This window comes from Chelonia mydas, chromosome 4 (genome assembly GCF_015237465.2).
Source record: "Chelonia mydas isolate rCheMyd1 chromosome 4, rCheMyd1.pri.v2, whole genome shotgun sequence".
NCBI classification, from domain to species: domain Eukaryota; kingdom Metazoa; phylum Chordata; order Testudines; family Cheloniidae; genus Chelonia; species Chelonia mydas.
The window spans coordinates 51,870,127-51,889,735 of record NC_057852.1 but is presented as its reverse complement, the minus strand read 5'-3'; the positions used below and the strand labels follow the sequence as shown (position 1 = coordinate 51,889,735).

Below are 19,609 nucleotides of genomic sequence, written 5' to 3'. Positions count from 1 at the left end.
TGCCCTTTAAGGACATACTTGGGGACAAAATGAAGTCATATGTGCACCATTAACAGGGTCAGTGGAAGCCTTGAGCACACTTTCCTGAGACCCTCCTCCCCTCCCCCAGCTCTACACTAGGAGGGAGCTGGAGAGGATGGTGGTAGTGGAGGGAAGGGAGGTATACTCTGGCTACAGCGCTTCTAGCTGTTGGAATGGAGCTGGCACCCCTAGCTCCAGAGGCAGCTTTAGGGTCAAGCCCCCGCTGCACTCCAAAGCAGGCAGGAGAGGGAGTTTGCTCTCCACTAGCATCTCAGCAGCCCAACTGCCCATGCCAGTCTTCAGACAGTGCAGACTATGACTGGAGAAATCTAGCTCCACTCAAAAGTGCAGTCCCGTGCTCCATTCCTCCAGCAGCAGGAGTGAGGCCAGGAGTTGCACACCTCTCAGCATTATAACAACTAGTTCCATCCCCCAGCCCTCTGGGCTATGTGTGTGAGAATCCCCTGACCCTCTGGGCTGTGTGTGTGAGAAACTAGTAGCTACAGTGTATTTTGAGGGGTTGGGGAGAGTGTGATGGAATACACCCCTGTATTCACACCCTACACACTACTGGAATAATCTTTGTACAAAGTGTGTCTTGCGCTGGTCAGTATTGTCCTGATAAAAATATGTGTGGCAACATTGTTGCGAAGTTATTAGATTCCCCTGTATGATGTTATTAACCTATGTTCCAAACCCCACAGGTTGAAGTCAGCAAACAGCTCCGTCCTCAACAAAAGAATGCATGCTTGCCTTAATTTGCATTTAAGCACTAAACAGAGTTATCAAGCAGGAAGAAAACAAATGAAGTTCAAACAGGTGGGGGGAGGGGGGAAGCAGCAGAGAACATCCTTCCACATCCACTCCCTGTCTCTTGGTTCTCAAGATAGAAATGCTTTTCAAAGAGGACTGAAACTATAAAAAGGAGGGGTAAACACCCCAAGACTTCTCCCCTCTCTACCCACCTATCGCCTTCTCTGCATGAAAGATGACAAAAGAAACAGCCTTTTAACTCTGATGGAGGGGTTTGGCCCAGAGTTTGGTCAGTAAACTTGCTAGAAGCATGTGGTAAGAAACTGCTTCAATCTAATATTGTTTGTTAAGGCAGGCACTAGAAAGTATTTTATATTTTTTCTTGTAACCATTTGATTGTTATGCCTCGTTACTTGTACTCACTTAAAATCTCTCTCTTTGTAGTTAAACTTGTTTTATCTGATCCAGCCCGTTTAAGTTGAAGTGTCTAGGTAACTCCATTTAAGCTAATGAGCAGAATATTATTCATTTAAGGGAATAACAGACTGAGTGCACTAGCCGAGATTAGGGTAAATCCAGAGATGTCTATTTCATGTAGTGAGAAAGTCACTCTGCAAGGGAGCAGGAAGTAGAAGTCCAAGCACTGAAAGTCTCTTTCACCAGGTTGCTGTCCAGATCAGTGAAGACTAGGGATTCCTTTTTATCTGGTTATATTGTTGATACCAACAAATAGCTTCATCATGTCCCCCATATAACACAAATGAAGACCAGGGACATTATTTACGACAAAGCCAGTTTATTAGGTTGCTGGGATTGTGCCAGTGTTTTTGTTTGTTTATAAAAACAGACAAAATATGATTTTATTTTGGTAGGATGAAAATACATACACAAAATATTCAGTACCTTTGACATCCTTTCTGTGAGTAGAACATTACTCCAGGAAGCATACTGGATCCTGAATTAAAGACCACACTGTCTCTAGGGCAGGAAAATCAAAACATGTTTGGTACTGAAAAGACTAGATTACATAGCTAAACATTATTTCATGTGGTTATGATTCAGGGCCCTTATTTACAAATTGTAAGTAATTTGCTTAAATAAAACTTATGCTAGATTCCCAGCTGCTTATTACTGAGAGTTGAACATTTATATTGTGTCTACATGATTTACTACCTTACTCTCAGTTCTCTTACTTTGGAATATTAAAAAATAAAAAAAATAAGATTAGAAAGTTTGTTGAAATACTTTAATACTATACAAACACTTCAGATCGGTCCTTTGAAAGAGGATTAAGGACATGAGTGAAAAAATAAATCCTTCAGGAGGACTGTAAACCATATTTATTTGTAGTACTACAAATACATTTAAGATCAATCCCTTCTTAAAAATCATTAAGGTCCCTAGTGTTAAAAAGCTCTTATTTCTAGAAGGACTGTAAATCAAATTCTATTTAAGGTTTGAAACAGATAAAACAGAGTTCCTTCTTCAAGTATTGCATAAATAAAGTTGTCACAGTTGTGGCATTACAAAAATAGTTTCTAAATGAAAAAAATCCTAAAAATCCTAATTCCAATATGATTAGGCCAAATAGATCTTTCTCAACCTAGAATAAAGCCAGTGGATTTTTCTCTTTCACCAATGCAGTGTGTAATAGAATAATTACATCCTTTATTACTTTTCATAGTTTGGTTAATATAATTACCTTGTTTCAGTTATTTAGTTACTATAATATGACCATCAGGATAATAGTTGACAAAGCTCTAAAATGACCTTTGTGTTTAGTTTCCAGTCAGCATCCTACAATATACATATTGTAAGCAGAGTTCCTCATTTATAAGTCTTTTCTTTGAACACATAATAATCAAGCACGCTATTGTTGTATCACTGCACATGAATGTTATATGCTGAATTAAGTTTATGGCTTACATTCCCTTTTGATGTAACCATACAGTTATGTGCAATCCAGAATGCTTTCCAATATGAAACATGACCTTCAAACCAGCATACAAAAAACAACTGAAATGAAATGGTTGCAATACTTTCTCAATACCAAGTGAAGCAGAGGATTCTAAAAATCCAACCCAGTTCACCTTTCTTCTGCAAAAGAACTCTAAGGGGTTACCCAAGCAGGATTTAACCTGAAGATCTATTAAGGAAAATCTGTTTGGGGATGAACAAAATGACATGGTAGGTCTTCTACATACTTAAATTTACATGATTCTGTATTTACATATGTTTTCAAGGATTTCCAGTTTCTCTGTTCTTTAAAGAGAATATATCATTCTAGTATAATAGTGGGAAAGTGGGAATGAATTGAACACTATTTGGAAGTTTATCGCGAAGTTCAATTATCCAGAACATCTGCCTTCATATTTTTCTGGCAGAGACCAGTTTACTACCATTAAAACATAGTGACCTTGACATTTTCAAAAGCTAAGGCACAGGTTTGTATGTGGCAACTGGGCATCGGAACTAGCACTTTTTCCAAAATACTTTAGTCCCTAAAACGCATAATAAGTTTCCTCTTCAAAATTGCGTTTTGTTTTTAAAATAATCTGAAAAAGTCAGTATTTGTTTCTCTCAACCTTACTAAAATTTTAGACTACTGGAGTACATTTATTTACCTTGGGATACACAATTCAGAGACAGCATTTGTTCTTAAATGATCCAAGTGAAGAAATTTGAATTAGGTTGGAAGATGTCATGAGAGTTATGGCTGTTGATATTAGCCTGCCACCAGACGTACAATACACCATAACATTATGCTACTTTGAGAGGGGAACATGCTGCAGTGATGCCTCTAACTCTACAACTATTCAAGTGCTGCGTGGAGCTGAACTTTTTCACTGAAATCACAGAAGCAACATGAGCTCATATAATGTTACTGCATAACAACATTCTCCAAACCCAATTCACTTTCTATGAGAGCAGTTTGATTGAGCTCTCCTCCCTGTTCTGCAGCATATGAGTGCAGGAAGTCCTGAATCGAGATTAGAAACTTGGATCCTCCCTCAAATCCCATCCCTGTGCTTTAACCAAACTATCTTTCATAAGAAGGATGCCTGTGGGATAAAAATGTGTGAACTACAAAGAATTTATCAAGTTTTAGGGTTTAAATAAGTATCTGAGATTCTCCCACCTTTGCCATGTATGAATAGCCAGGATTTGAGGTGGAATGACAAACTACTGAGACCAACGGTGTTCCCCTACATTCACATTCTAGGCTGATCTTTATTGATGGCCTTCCTTTCACAGCACACATCTACAGCTATAGCTACTTTGAGATGCAGTGGAAACGTCTAAGTCTTCTGTGTCATTATCCCAGACACCCACAAAACCAACAATTCACAACACTCATCCGCTGCTAGCCAAAGATGTGAGTCCTTTGGCTACTCCAAAACTCTGGTATAATGCAGGAGGACCAACGAAATGCTAACCAAAAAACAACAAAAATAAATAAATTGGATTATTAACCATACCATCAGTGATGGAATGCTCTCAAGCAGCAAATAACTTAAGTGAACTTGCTGCATCAAAACTTCATTAGAAAGTCTATTTTTCTGTATATGTACAGTGAAGCTTCAAGAAGAAAAGGAGTACTTGTGGCACCTTAGAGACTAACCAATTTATCTGAGCATGAGCTTTCGTGAGCTATAGCTCACTTCATCGGATGCATACTGTGGAAGCTTCAGTAATTGAGATAGCACAAAGTGCAGAGATATGAGTGGGGCACACCTACACAAGAAAAAACACACATTAAAGTGCCAAAGGGATCACACATAATTGATACTAAAACCTGCCAAGATCATATTTTTAGAGTATTTGCAAATAAGACGAGGTGATAACTGCATGAATACTGTGATCTAACACCAGCAGGTCGTGGCAGGTTTTGGCTCAGGCTTTAAATGTATCTTATCGTTATCTGGGGGTTGACTAAGCATTAATGGCTTGTGGCTCTTCAACTTATGAGCCAGTGTCATAAATATGGCTTCCACATGGTCATTGTCATTGGGGTTTTTAGCAGAGGTTTCAAACAGTGGAATACTGTGAGTATCAGCAAACTTCTGGGCCAAGTCCGTAGGCACCTGAATAGCACTTCTCAGGTCACATTTATTTCCAACAAGAATCCGTGGTATATCACCGGCAAGCAAGTGCTGTTTGCATTCTTCTATCCATGATGGCAGACTATGAAAACTGGCAATGTTGGTCATGTCATACACAAACACAACAGCGTGTACATTCCTATAATAGTGCTGCACCATGCTCTTTCTGAAGCGTTCCTGTCCTGCTGTATCCCACAGCTGGATCTAAAAGGGCAAAAAGGAACAGAGAAAACAAAAAGAACTGATTTCAATTCATGCTGGACAATGACATAAATCATTCTGAACTATGAAAACCACATAGATCATCTCTGTATTAGTAATATTGGGAAGTTTAGTTCTTGAAGAAAATTCTATGGCTCTTCACCATAGTTTTTGAAGGTTCCAAAATATTATATAAATACTGTTTTCAGAGCCACCTATTCATAATCAAAGATATGAAAAAATTAGCGTTGTGTTTCGCTTGATCACCACTACAGATTTCTGTAAGAGTTTACGGACACTGATATTGTGTAAAATCTTACACCAAAGGATATTGAAATCTGCAGTAATAAAAGACTTTTTTTGAAGTAGCAACAAATAGACATCTCTCAGCACACTCATTTTGCTGAAGAGGGTTTCTTCAGCACTGATAGTACTGAGCTGGTCAGAGGATAGAGCTCTACACCAGACATGCTTCCACACCTACAACCTTTTCAGTAACTGAATAAGGTAACATTTTCAAGGTATGGACTTCAGGAGATTTGGGGGTTTCAAAGTTAGGCACACAAGGCCAAGTTATTCACAACGGCAGATAATTGCATAGCTTGACTAGTTAACTGTAAATGTGTCATTCCCCTCCCCCCCCCCCCCCCCCCCCCCCTTTTTTAAAATACATTTGTCAGTCGTGTACATAAACAAAACAAAGTAGAGAAACTGAACTCTGGAACAAGTTCCCATCATGTCTATCTACACTGAAAGCAGACTTCCTCTGTGCTCTATAATTTAATTTTGGTCAACATCAGGAGATCAAATTGGACTAATATTTTTTCTTCCTTTAACTTCTCAGAAATTCCTCTGGAAAAACTACTTCCAGCAGAAAAACAGATTTTCTATTTTTAACCTTGTTTGTTTACTTTGTCCACTTGACAATACTTTTGTAAGTTGTGTTTCTTGTTTGCAGACGCTTTTCACACAGCAGTAAGGGAAAGTAACAATTTCAAAATAGGGAGATGTAATCGGAAACCCTAAGATTTGGCAGGGTGATTAAGGTGCAGCTGTAGTACTGGAAACTAATTTTTTTTTTAAATTGACTAGGTTTTATATGTGCATCCCTTAAAGTCTCTTTAGTTTACACAGCATTTCTTTATAAAAATGCCTATAAAATGCCTTTTACAACCAAGTAGGACACTTAAGAGGTCAATGGCACTTGACTTTCAGATTCTCTACAAAGCTATGAGGTGCACTGTGTGGAATAATAATATCTTATGCTGTTGCTAATAAAAGATGGCCAGTTTAAATTTACTATTTAATGTTACTTATAATAAAACTGTACATGGTACCATATACTTTAGCTATGGGAACATACAGCTTTGGGGCGACTGGACTGAGCATAAATGAGAGATCACTTGATATCTGTCACATTTTATGCTGTTACTTCAGTGTTTTTCTTAACTGCTTTCCTGATATATGCACAGTATTCTTGGAAAGGAGCCTATTATTGCAATTAGCACCTGAATTAAACGCAAAAAAGCTATTTTTAAAATTATTTCACTTTCCTTCTCCCTCCAACTATGATAGTGATTTGCAGTTAAGAGTCAGAGAAAAGAACATGGGGCCCTGCAGACTCAAGAATCCTCTTCTGAAAGGAACTGGATGAATCATGAGATTAGGCTATCAGCTTTACACCTCTAATAAACTAGTTTAAAACTAAACCAGTGTGACCAAGTGGTGACCAAGAAGTTGTGTGGGATGTCTATTCAGAGGGCAACAAGTTGGCATGTTAAGTCCATTTCCTAAAGAAAAAATACCAGCACCATTATAGGCAGATAAGGTTGCCCAACACTTTCCATTAAGAGACCCTGTTTATAGCTACTTATAACTTAGCCAAATTTTAGCTAATAGGGCTGAAATTTTCCATGCCAGGTTGCTCAGGCTGAACTTTTTGAAAAGTTTCAACTAAAACTGTTCAAGCTGTTTCTGAGAAAGATTACTGAAAAATATTTTGTCCATGTTACAAAATAAAAATCTTACAACTGTTCCTCTGAGAAGCTCTAGTACAGAGGTGGGCAAACTACGGCCTGCGGGACCGTCCGGCCCGGCCCTTGAGCTCCCAGCCAGGGATGCTTGCCCCTGGTCCCTCCCCTGCTGTCCTCCCTACCCTGCAGCCTCAGCTCAGCTCGCTGTGCGGCCAGCGCTCTGGGTGGCAGGGCTGCAGGCTCCTGCCAGGCAGCGCAGCTGCAAGAGCTGCTGGCCTGCCCCGGTGATCTAGACTGTGCGTCGGCATGGCTGGCTCCAGCCATGCCGAAGTGGCTGCCAGTTCTGGTGCTCTGAGCGGCATGGTAAGGGGGTGGGGCGGGGGTAGATAAGGGGCAGGGAGTCCCAGGGGGCAGTCGGGACAGGGAGCAGTTGGCTAGGCTTGGGAGTCCCGGGGGGCCTGTCTGGGGGTGGGGTGTGGCTAGGGGTCGGGGAAGTCAGGGGACAGGGAGCAGGGGGCATTGGATAGGGGGTGGGGTCTCGGGGGGGGCAGGGGGTCCCAGGAGGGAGCGGTCAGGGGACAAGGAGCGGGGGGGGGAGGGGGGTTGGATGGGTCATGGGTTCTGAGGGGGGCAGCCAGGGGGCGGGGGCCAGGCTGTTTGGGGAGGCACAGCCTTCCCTACCCAGCCCCCCATACAGTTTTGGAACCCCAATGTGGCCCTCTGACCAAAATGTTTGTCCACCCCTGCCCTAGTACCTCCATGCTTTGGAACAGAGACTTGAAGTTTGGAGGAAGGTGGGGGAAGGGCTCCCCCTGGCATCAGAGATGTGCATTTTGCCATTTCTGGAAATTCACCCAAAACTGGCCAAGTTATAAACCTCCAAAAAATTCCAAGCAGCACATGCTCAGCAGAGATTAGTAAGAGCTTTGCTGCTCAATTCTTCCAAGAGTCTACCTGCTCTGAGCATGCTCCATCCCCACCCTGCTTCTACATGCTGAACAGACTGACCGCGCATCATGCCCACAGTGCAACTGAGAACATTCCCCTGGGCTACGGGGGCTGAATAGGACTGCCCCTGCAACTACTTCTCCCCACTTCCGAGTCCATTGTGGTAAGCAAGCACCAGGAGCAGCAGACTCCTTGCTGTCAATTCTCCCCTACCTGGTACCAAGGGGTAAGGAGGCTGCACTGCTCTTGCCAGAGCTATATCTGTTTTGTGACTAAATATAATTGGATACCTGACTGAGGCACCTAAATAATTTTTTTTCACCACAATTAAAGGACTTCAGTCTGGCATCTTTCTCTAACACAAAGTTCACTAAATAACAGACCAGGGGGAGGATTTTCAGCTGAAGTAAATGGAGTTATGACAATCCACACCAGCTGAGGACCCACCCTGTTCTCTCTTACCCTTCATTTTTCCCAGAGGCTGGCTCAAAGGAAGCTATTTTTACTCAATATTTCTCATCTTTCTTGGGATCTGATTCTAGATATTTGGAAAGAAAGCCTGAAAAGCCAAGAGATTTATGGAGGGTTTTCTTCAACTCAGAATAAGGGCAGATAAAATAGGTAGCTCCTATGCAGGGACAGTGTATGGCTGAGGAGTTACAGAACAGCCTTATGATACACGATCTGAATACTAGATTTTAAAACTGACTTATTTACTTGGGCAGCTGCAGAACTTAGAGAAACTCTCCCCAAAAAAGTAGACATTATAAAAACTACACTAAGTGATAATAAAAGGGACAGTGAAGATTTGCAGCAAAGATGAGACCCAGAGCATTACTACCATTTGCTGATGCATTAGAAGAGGGGAAAAAAAGTTTTATGAGAAGCTGCAATTTAAGAACAGTTTGTTTACTTGCAGCTATTCAGACTGTGGACCTGAAATCTATGATTTTACCATTATTTTTAAATATATATTCTTGATATGTTAGCTAATGAAGCAGATAAGTGGCTTTCTGTCGCTCTCTAGTGCTGCACAAAGTTTTTCACTTTTTATATATGCATTTCTTCTGTTAGCCAGCCAACTCTTACAGACACCCCAGTATTTATCTGAGATTCTGCAGACTATACTCAGAGTGCTTTTTGTACTTTCCCCCTCCCCGGCTCCTCACAAACACAACACAGATGATTAAACACACTTTGAAAAATGCATATTGATAGACTGACATTGAGACTATGATTCAATCATTATTTAAATAAACTGTCCATCAAGGGGTTGCATTTTTGTTTAAAGTATAATGCAGCCAAGACCCCTTTGGGACATTAGATTTGAGGCAAAAACAACAACATGATTCAACTACTGAAGCTGAGGGATAGGTATTTAAACAATATGTTGACTTAACACCCTCCCCTCAAGCTAAACTAAAGAGGCTTGGGGTTGAATTAGATGGGATGAGCATTCTTAAAAAAGGCTTCTTCACCATGAACAATTTGTATGCACCGTTTACACCAATTTAAAAATATAAATGGCCTTTTGATTAAGATAGTTCATACATTTCTCTGCACCTCATTTTGCTTTGCAAATCAGTGAGGCGCTCTAAGGCATGGGATATGCTTTATGGGATTTCCTCCTTTTTATTTAATTTGTGTCATTATTTACCTCAATTAAATAAAAAAAGAGTTAAGACAATGGGTTTCTAGAGCTCAGATCAAATAGATAAGAAGTTAAAATTGAGAAGATCCTCATTTTCTGAGATAGCTTTAGTGCGTATATCACATCTAAGCACTGCTGCTTCAAAAAGACCTAAAAGTAATCAAGTCATTAGTCTACAATACAAATGTAACATGAACACTGGCTGCCCCTGTATTTTTCTTTTAAATTCCCAGGTAACAAAACCCCATAGAAAAGAATTGTGCCTGTGTTACTTACTACCAATGACACAGCATTTCCACAGCTGCAAGGGAAGTGCTCTGTGCATGAGTGGCCAGCAAAAGACCAACCATCCAGCTACCTGGAAGAGCGGAGAACAGCAGCAGAGAGGAAGGGGAGACTAATATGTAATAAATCCTTCCAGAGTAACAAGGTAAGAATTCTATTCTTAGCAGCTCCTCCAGGGCCCAGCAAGAACAGCAGCCATGCCTAGTCTAGGAGAGCGCTGCAAAGCACTCCTGCTGCGGACACAGCTTATAACAGTAAAGCTGTCCTGTTACCAGCATAGCCTACTTCCCCCCAGTGAAACAAGCTAGAATGGTAAAAGCACAGTTTTGCTGGTACAACTGTGTCTGCACTAGAGGCTTTTGTCAGCACAGCTACTGTCAGTCAGAGATCTCACCTCTTCACACCAGGGACCCACCTGCTGGCATGACTTTAAATCTGTAGTGTAGACATGGCCCAAGAGTGATTAGGCTCACCAGTTTCCCTCTCTGATCCTCCAGCAAGCATTGCTTGAGAGGTGTTACCACCATATACAAGAAAATAAGTGGGCAGGAGCCAGAAAACAGAGAAACGGGTTGAGGTTAGGTAATTAAAAAAAAAAAAAAAAGAAAAGAAAAGAAAAAAGAGGAAAGAAATATAAGAAGTTGGGGTCCTATGGATGTGCACAGTATGCTTGCACATGGCACCCTTCCTGCATGTGGCAATCCCTTATCAGCCAGAACACTGGAACTCATGACAAGTGGAAAAGACTTAATTAGAGCAGATCATCATATAGCTTTATGGGAATGGAATGAACGGAAGGAGTCTCCTGATGAAGAAGGTGGAGGACTTAAGGAACTGGTGTCCCCTGTAGGTAGCCTCCTCTAAAATATATATATGATAATATTATGGCCCTATGACCTACTAGAAGTATCTCAGAAATGAGGACCAGGCTGGATCCCCCACATTTCCTCAGCACCTACAAATACCTTATCAACAGTAAACACATCCACAACTTACATGGTGCTGTGGGGGAGGTAGATAACCCTTTAGAGGCCACCTCATGACAAGAGATGGATATCAAAAGGCCAGAGAACACAGTATCCAGTTTCTCAGCTTAGGGAAGAAAAATGTACAGTCTCAGAATAAAGAAGAGCTAAAGGAAAGATTTCTGCAGTTCCCATAAAAAAGGAAGGGACCAAAGCAGAATAGTGTAGGTCAGGGGTCGGCAACCTTTTAGAAGTGGTGTGCCGAGTCTTCATTTAAATTAAAGTGAATAAGGTTTCGCGTGCCAATAATACATTTTAAGGTTTTTTAGAAGCTCTCTCTCTCTCTAAGTCTATATATTATATAACTAAACTATTGTCATAGGTAAACAAGGTTTTCAAAATGTTTAAGAAGCTTAATTTAAAGTTAAATTAAAATGCTGATCTTACGCTACCAGCCTGCTTAGCCTGCTGCCGGCGTGGGGTTCTGTTCACCTAGGCTGGCAACAGGCTGAGCAGGGCCTGCGGCCGGGACCCTGGCAGGCAAAGGGCTGGCAGTCAGAATCCCAGACCGGCAGCGGGCTGAGCGAGGCCGGCGGCCAAGACCCCAGACTGGTAGTGGGCTGAGCGTCTCAGCCCGCTGCCAGTCTGGGGTTCCGTCCGCCGACTCCCGCCAGCCAGGGTCCCGGCTGCTGGCCCTGCTCAGCCCGTTGCTGGTTTGGAGTCCCGGACCTGCCCACACAGAGTAAGTACCTACCTTCTCCCTGGTTCTAGCCATTCTCTTCCTCTCTCTGCACTGAGATGAGAGTGGGAGTGTGCTGAGAACAGGGCTGGGGGTGAAGGAGCAGGCTGGAGGTTGGGGTGCAGGGTAGGCCAGGAGCTAGAATGAGGGAGGGGGCTCAGGGTTGGGGCAGGAGGTTTAGGTGTGGAGCGCTTACCTGGGCAACTCCCATTTGGTGGAAGGGGTGCAGGTGGGAATGTGTGTGTGTGTGGGGGGGGGGTGCAGGAGCTCCTGTTTGGTGCTCAGGGTGGGGGTGGGGATATGGGGAGTGCAAAAGTCAAGGCATGGGGTGTGGGGGTGCAGGAGTCAGGGCAGGGGGGCTGGGTATGGGTGGTGGGTGCTGGAGTCAGGGCTGGGATTGTGGGGGGGGAGTGCAGGGGTCAGGGCAGAGGGCTGGGAGGTGTGGGGGGTTCAGGGTCAGGGCACGGGGCTGGGGCTCTGTGAGGAGGGTTCAGGGCAGAGGGCTGGGGTGTGGGCTGGGGTCATGGGGGTGCTCCCAGCGCCCTGCCCTGAGCAGCTCACGGCAGGGGGCTGGAGGGGATATGCCAATTCCACCCCCTTCCCCAAGGTCCCCGGAGCAGAGAGCGTGCTGCGCCTCCCTCTCCACCTCCGTCAGCTGATTGGCCGCAGGGAGGGAGAGGAGGAGGGGCAGGAACCTAGCACGCTGGGGGAAGAGGCGGGGGAAGGGGGAGAAGACCAGGCCAGGCCAGACTTTTAATGGCATGCTGCTGTTTACTGGGGGCTCGTGTGCCATAGGTTGCAGACCCCTGGTGTTGGTAAACAGAAGGATGTGTGACTACAGAAGAGAAAATGGTAGGAAAATAAAAAAATAGAACATGAAGTGAAGAGAAAATCTTCAGAAGGGAAAAGACACACACAACCAGAGAGAACAGAAAGACTTGGAGACTTCCCAGGTGTTTTTTTAAATCAGAAGCCATGCAAACAAATGCATGTAAGTACGGAGCATAAACATCAGCTACATGTTAAGGGATAAAGGGTTTACTGTTCTTTAATTCAATGGAGCAATCCCAAGGGTATGTTTTTTTTCCCTCCACAAAACATTAACATCAACTCCTATATCCAAAAAACAATACGTTTGGGGTTTTTTTAACACAAACTTATCATCAGAGCTTGAAATTAACTCTCGCCTTTCAGTGCTTCATTGTGCCTACCTATTAGATAAATTTAGTATATTTCAGTTCCTTTGCTTTTAGGAATTTGAGGGCCAAGGTTCACCCTTGGGTCAAATTTCACCCTAAATTTACGTTTGTAAAAATAATCTTTAAACAAAATTTAAGATTCAGAAGTGAGAGAGATGTGATCTAGCTATCCAACCTACCACATTCCAAAGCTCAATTTCCCTCCTTCCTGCCCCTAGCAGTGTGACAATCTGAATGAAGTACATCTGTCATTGAAGAACATTACATTCTTTGATTGTTAAAAACTGACACTGAACACCTTGAGTTAACATGTAAAATATCCACAGTAGCTCACACCTCTCCACTGTCTTGTTATTAGATACATCTCTTATTTTGATATAGAATATTTGTAGAGTTCTCACTTCTGTTAAGTTGTTTGTATCAGAAATGATAAATCTTGAAACTCACACTAGAGATAAAGTGTCCCAGTAAACAGAATCTTGCTTTCTCCCTCTCTCTGCTGCACATCACCTTTGGGATTTATGTTTGCATTACAAAAGAAGCTTAATTTGGGAAACATTTCAGACCACTGCCAGAACAACTTGACAGCCAAAGGCCCAAATGCACATTCCAGAACAGTGGCACGCACCCATATGGCGTGAATGTTTGCACTTCACAGGGAAGATTGGTGGTGCTACACTGAAACATGGCATCACTGTTAATATGCATCTAAAGCAAAGTCACAGTAAACACTGACATCTCTCAGTAGATGAGTTTGGAAATCAAGACACTTTTTAAAGGGCTGGTCTTGTCCTTTTTAACACCAGTCAGAGGCAAAGCTAAGGGGTTATCAGTTTAGTTACACCAATGCACGTTTTTCACAAGGAATTGTGCACAAATCTGTGAAGCAGGTGTGGCTATACCACAATGGTTGGACTTCTAGAATATGGTCCCCTGATGCTTTGCTATGGAAACAAAAAAGGAGTACTTGTGGCACCTTAGAGACTAATCAATTTATTTGAGCATAAGCTTTCGTGAGCTACAGCTCACTTCATTGGATGCATCAAGTACTCCTTTTCTTTTTGCAAATACAGACTGACATGGCTGTCACTCTGAAACCTGCTATGGAAACGTGACCTGAAGGGACTACAGATCTCAGCATGCAAGAGTCGAGCTTTAACTAGGCGGACCGACAGCCCCGTACGATGGGCTCCCTAATCTGCTCAGCCTGCCTCTTTGCACCGAGGGATGGCAGCTCCTATTTACCCTACTAGGCAATCAGCTCGACGGCCATAGGAGCCCCAAGGCAGCCGCATTCTCACCCGCCGGCGCCGACAGCCCCGCGGGCTGCACGGGGGGCCGGCCGGCCCTGAAGCCCCCACGCCAGAAGGGAGCCGCTGCCGCCGGGATGTCAGGGCCGGAGGGGGAGCGGGCGGGACCGGGTCCCGCGCTGGGGGCGGGGAGGTCCCGGGTGTTCGTGCAGCGCCGAGCACAGCAGAGCCGCTCCCCCCGCGGCGGCCGGGAGCGCAGGGCCGGGGCCCGGCGGTACCTTGATGCGCTCCCCGTCGATGGTGACGGCGCGCTCGCGGAAGTCCACGCCGATGGTGGCCTCCGTGCGCTCCGGGAAGCGGCCCGCGCAGAAGCGGTAGGTCAGGCACGTTTTGCCCACGTTCGAGTCCCCGATCACAATGATCTTGAAGATGCGGGAGCGCGCAGGGGGCAGCCCCCCAGGGCCCACGCTGGAGTAGCTCAGCTCCAGCGAGGACTCCAGATCGGCCGCCGCCTCCATCCTCCTGCCGGGGGCCCGAATGGAACGGTTCGGGCCGGAGCCTCCTCCCTCGCGGGCGCGCGCTGACGGGCGCGCGCCCACCCGTTAGCCTCAGCGCGGCTCCTCACTGGCGCGCGCTCATTGCAGCGGCAACCGCTCAACCGCCCTCACCTCGCTGCCGCGGCAGGCCAAGGATCGGAGTAACAACGCCCTCGCCTGCCACGTACAGTGATTTGTGCCGCTCCCTCCGAGGGCAGGTCAAGCCTCTGATTGGCGGGGACGAGGAGACTTCCCGCGAGAACCTCCCTCGGTAGCCGCAGCGCCGTTGTATTAGAAATATCGCGAGAAGTGGGATTAAGAGTGGGGCGCTGCCGGCCCCTTCTTCAAGAGTGGGTAGGGTAGGGCGGCGTTGGGAGCTTGACTGTAACGGGGCAGACGAGGCCCACGCAGGCCGCGTCCTCCCCATCCCCCCCGCCGGCGCCGCCCATCGCCCGGTTGCACCTCCTCTCGCCCCGCCCCTTGCCCTCACCTGCTGGGCGCTCGCGTGGGTGGGGTCGCCTCGCGCCAGGCGAGCCAGGCCGCGCGCGCTGCCCCCTGGAATAATCCCCCGAGTCGCCAGCTGCGGCTGGTCCTGACGGTTACTAAATCACGAATGCAAAACCGTCAGGGTCGTTGGGTTGCCAACCCTCCAGGATTGCCCTGGCATCTCCAGGAATTATGTGATGAAACCCCCAGGAATACAGCCAACCAAAGTTGGCAACCGTAGCCCCCCCCCCCCCATATGCCACATCGGGGCTCCCATGCAAAGCGGGGCCGAGGAGGTGGGTAGAGCATGAGGTTGTGAAACAGTTACCTTCCCCCCTTAAAAATGACAGTCAGTATTTTTTTAATATTACATGTCACTGATAATGGCAAGGTAACTTTGAAACATTTCCCCCTGCCTTTGACTACTTTTCATCTGTAATCTGCCCACAGTTTTTTTTTATAGCTGAAATGATAGCTTTTGTAAAAAATAACATACTCAGAAATTATACATATTCACAGTCACTTTGAAATAATCTCTGCCCCTTTTTAGTCCAGCCTTTAAGAATTTGCTCTAAGGCCTGATCTACACTACAACGTTAGACCAACACAAGCTGCCTTGCGTCAACCTAGTTGTGCACTTAAATTTGTCTCCCACCAGTGTAAGTGCCCCGTTACGCCAACATACTACACCACCTCTCCAAGCAGTGGGGAACCAAAGTTTATGAGGTCGACACATCTTGCTTGTAGAGACTGTGTTACTTATGGACCCTAGCAGTCCTCCAGCAACTCTCCCACAATGCCTTACACTGACCACTCTGGTCACCATTGTGAACTTCACTTCTTAGACCCGCAATAGAGGTCTCCCTATGGGATGGGGAGCAGGCAGATACCGGACACAGTGTTGGTATATAATACGCTAAATGCTCTTTATTGATTACAAAACAAACCTTACTCACTCCACATTCATACACCAAACATACCAGAGTCCAAAGGTCAGAATGGTCCCGATGGCCAGTTGAGATTCCTTCCATCCATAAGATCATAAAATGCCAGGAGCTGGCAAAAACCACATCTATATCCACACGGGATAAACTACTCTTATTTGCGGAAGTCATTGGCAATATTTTATAGTCCATTCCATCACGTCATCGGTTCTTTGCCTTTGTTTACTAGGCCTTCTACCCACACAATTCCATAGAGACAATCCTGGGCAGGCCGCCATGATCCAAGTCGTGCCATTTCTTCCAATTCTTATACAATTTTATATCAATCCAGCTGGTGTTGTTTCCTTTTCTGCTGATTCTCTGTATTTTTCTCGAAACATAACAAGATTGCTTTTGCACAGAGAGTTCTAATAGTTCTTTACCTTAAGTTCTTACTTTGGTTGCCAACTTGCAATGCATGTATTCATGTCAAGCATGCTTCATTCATACCAGGCCTCAGTGACCTATAACATATTGCATGGATATGTGAATCACAATGTATATATATATATATCTATATATCCCAACACGCTGTCCCAGGGTCATGTAGACCAGAAGGTCCCTCTCCCCTTTAAAGCCCTACACATTTCTGAAATTCCTTTTCCTGATTTCCCAGTTTGGCGACCACACATAGCAGCTCTCCACTGTTTAGTGCAACTGCCTGGCTAACCATGCCAGCTGCATGCTCCAAATGCACTCTGGCTTGGAATAGACAAGAGATATTGGATCCCCTGGGTCTGTGGGGAGAAGAGGCTGTGGAGGCACAGCTCTGAACCCACTGTACAAATGTCAACAACTGCAAGCAGATTGCAAGGAGGATGCAGGAGAAGAGTTACAACTGGGACCTGCAACAGTGCCATGTGAAAGCCAAGGAGCTGTGGTAAGCATACCCTAAGGCCAGAGAGGCCAACAATCAATCTGGTGCTGAGCCACAGAGCTGCTGCTTTTACAATGAGCTGCATGCCATATTCGGTGGAGACCCCACTGCAACCCCACATACCACAAGCGATACCTCTGAGGAGCCCAAATCACAGGCCCCCGGCATGAACAGAGCGCAGGAGGAGGTGGATTAGGGAAAGGTGACCGAGGGAGCCAGCTGCCCAGTAAGCCAGGAACTGTTTTTGACTCCAACACAGTCCAGTCAGTCAAGCACAGGGTAGGGGAAGAAGCCTCAGGTAAGTGTATACATAAATTTTCCTTAGAGGAATGCCCCGCTTCCAAAGCAGCAGGACACAGGGTTTGACTTTTAATTAATTTACTTGTGCTGTAAGAGATAGTGATACAACCAAGAGAGGTAGAGTTGCTATCTGCTTTTCAGTCCCCTCTAGAATTAGACAGGGGGGCCATGCAGAGCAGTTTGGGTTTGTATATAGGGATGTCCCTTGAATCCTCCTGAGAGATTGCGATGAAAGGTGTGTGGGGATGGCAGCCTTATTTCTTCCTCCATGGTAGGACACTTTCCCACGTCAGTCAGCGTTAATTTCAGCAGGCACCATTGTAGTACACAGATTAGCAGCATACGGGCCTGTGCAGCTTCAGGATGCCAGCAGCAGCAGTGCTCTCTGTGCCTTTGTTACCCTCGGGTGAGATATCAACTAAAATCACCACCCTCTGTGGAAAATGATGCCAGTATTCAGTGCCACTGCCCTGTGCTACTAGTTTCATTCAACCCAGCCATTCCCTTCTTATTTGCCTAACCCCTGCTGGGCCATACTCACCATGACTTGCACAGTGCACAAGCATTCCCAAACAGAATTGACAAGGAGAACGTAGTACTTAAAACATTAGGAGAGCAACGGGAGTGAGTTCTGCATTCTAAGTTTCGCTTTACATATTGAATATATTGACAGTGGTACCTCTGTGTTTTATCTGCAGCTGCAGCCATTGTGGCCTTGAGGGTCTCCCTGTCTGCACCTGCAGAACGCCCAATCCAGATAAGGCGGAGAAAGAAGAGGACTCGGGAAGACGAAGGTTTCTAACCATCAGAGGAGTGAAGTTTTGGAATAGCCTTCTAAGGGAAGCAGTGGGAGCAAAAGACCTATCTGGCATTAAGATTAAACTTGATACGTTTATGGAGGAGATGGTATGATGGGATAACATGATTTTGGTAATTAATTGATCTTTAAATATTCATGGTAAATAGGCCCAATGGCCTGTGATGGGAAGTTAGATGGGGTGAGATCTGAGTTACTACAGAAAATTCTTTCCTGGGTATCTGGCTGGTGAATCTTGCCCACATGCTCAGGGTTTAGCTGATCGCCATATTTGGGGTCAGGAAGGAATTTTCCTCCAGGGCAGATTGGAAGAGGCCCTGGAGGTTTTTCGCCTTCCTCTGTAGCATGAGGCACGGGTCACTTGCTGGAGGATTCTCTGCTCTTTGAAGTCTTTAAACCACAATTTGAGGACTTCAATAGCTCAGACATAGGTGAGAGGTTTTTCGCAGGACTGGGTGGGTGAGATTCTGTGGCCTGCATTGTGTGCAAGAGGTCGGACTAGATGATCATAATGGTCCCTTCTGACCTTAGTATCTATGAACCTATGACATGTCCAGTGAGATCCTACGAGCCAGTGCTACATTGGACTGTGAGCACAGCGCCTGGAGGATGAACATTGAGGACAGCCTGGAAAAGGAAAGAGTAGAGAGGAGAAAGGTGCAGGAAAAGGAGAGGGAGATGCACCTGGACATAATGGGGCTTCTCAGGCAGCAAACACAGATACTGCCGATTCTGGTGAAACTGCAAATTCAACAATACTGGGCTTGCCTCCTTCTGCAGCCCATTGAAAACTTAATTTTGGGACCTCCCTGTACCACCACCAATGTTCCAAGTGGCATCAGGGGCCACTGCACTACCCCCCACTCCACTTCGTGGGACAGTAAAGACAATCACAGCTTCACATACACTGATTTGTGAAAGCCATCGTCGGTGAAGATGTAGCTGAAATGGACGTGAACGTTCTTTCCTCTTCATACAGTCTGTTCTCTTGATTTATTAAGTTTTAAATATATTTGTTTTAAAATGTCATGGTTTCTTTTTTTCTGCACTGAATTCTGTTACAAAAAACCTGTCTATTATATTAACTCATCTTTATTAGTTTGCAACATCTGCTACTGAGTGCTTAGCAGGTCTGAAAACAACCAATTACTTGTTACTGACAGTGTGACACAACTCATAGGGTAAGCCACAAACAAAATGAATAGATGTATTGACAATGTTATATTCCTATTTGCTCAATAATCATCATACAATTCCTAACAGGCCACAAAAGAGCAGGGCCAGTTAGAACACAGTACAACAAAATGCGTTACTGTGGCTCACTGTTAAAATGGTCTTTTAAAGTCTCCCTGAGACATCTAGCTCCAAGTTGAAATCTTCTACTAGACCTTATATCTGGCTATTCAAACGCAGCAGACAACCACTCCACCTCTGCCCTGCACCCCAGCAGAAAGGTTTCCCATTTTGCTTAACCTATATTATGCCGAAACACAGCAGGCAGCTATAAGCATTGGCATATTTT

General features: G+C 44.9%; 1 protein-coding gene and 1 long non-coding RNA gene across 3 annotated transcripts; one reads left to right on the top strand and one right to left on the bottom strand.

The window, feature by feature from the left end:
* Positions 1 to 1,553: 1,553 nt before the first annotated feature.
* RAB33B (RAB33B, member RAS oncogene family) lies at positions 1,554 to 14,630 on the bottom strand. Its single transcript, XM_037897229.2, has 2 exons — positions 14,367 to 14,630; positions 1,554 to 5,081 (listed from the first exon to the last, which is right to left on the bottom strand). The coding sequence occupies exons 1-2, from the start codon at positions 14,604 to 14,606 to the stop codon at positions 4,638 to 4,640; spliced, it is 684 nt and encodes a 227-aa protein (XP_037753157.1). The 5' UTR covers positions 14,607 to 14,630; the 3' UTR covers positions 1,554 to 4,637.
* A 133-nt stretch (positions 14,631 to 14,763) lies between these two features.
* LOC122465594 lies at positions 14,764 to 19,113 on the top strand. 2 transcript variants are annotated; one of them, XR_006290539.1, is made up of 3 exons: positions 14,764 to 14,895; positions 16,710 to 16,973; positions 17,969 to 18,153. It is a non-coding gene; the product is annotated as an uncharacterized LOC122465594 (long non-coding RNA). The 2 variants fall into 2 exon arrangements; XR_006290537.1 differs by lacking the exon at positions 14,764 to 14,895 and having other exon boundaries at positions 15,049 to 16,973; positions 17,969 to 19,113.
* The last annotated feature ends 496 nt before the right edge of the window (positions 19,114 to 19,609 follow it).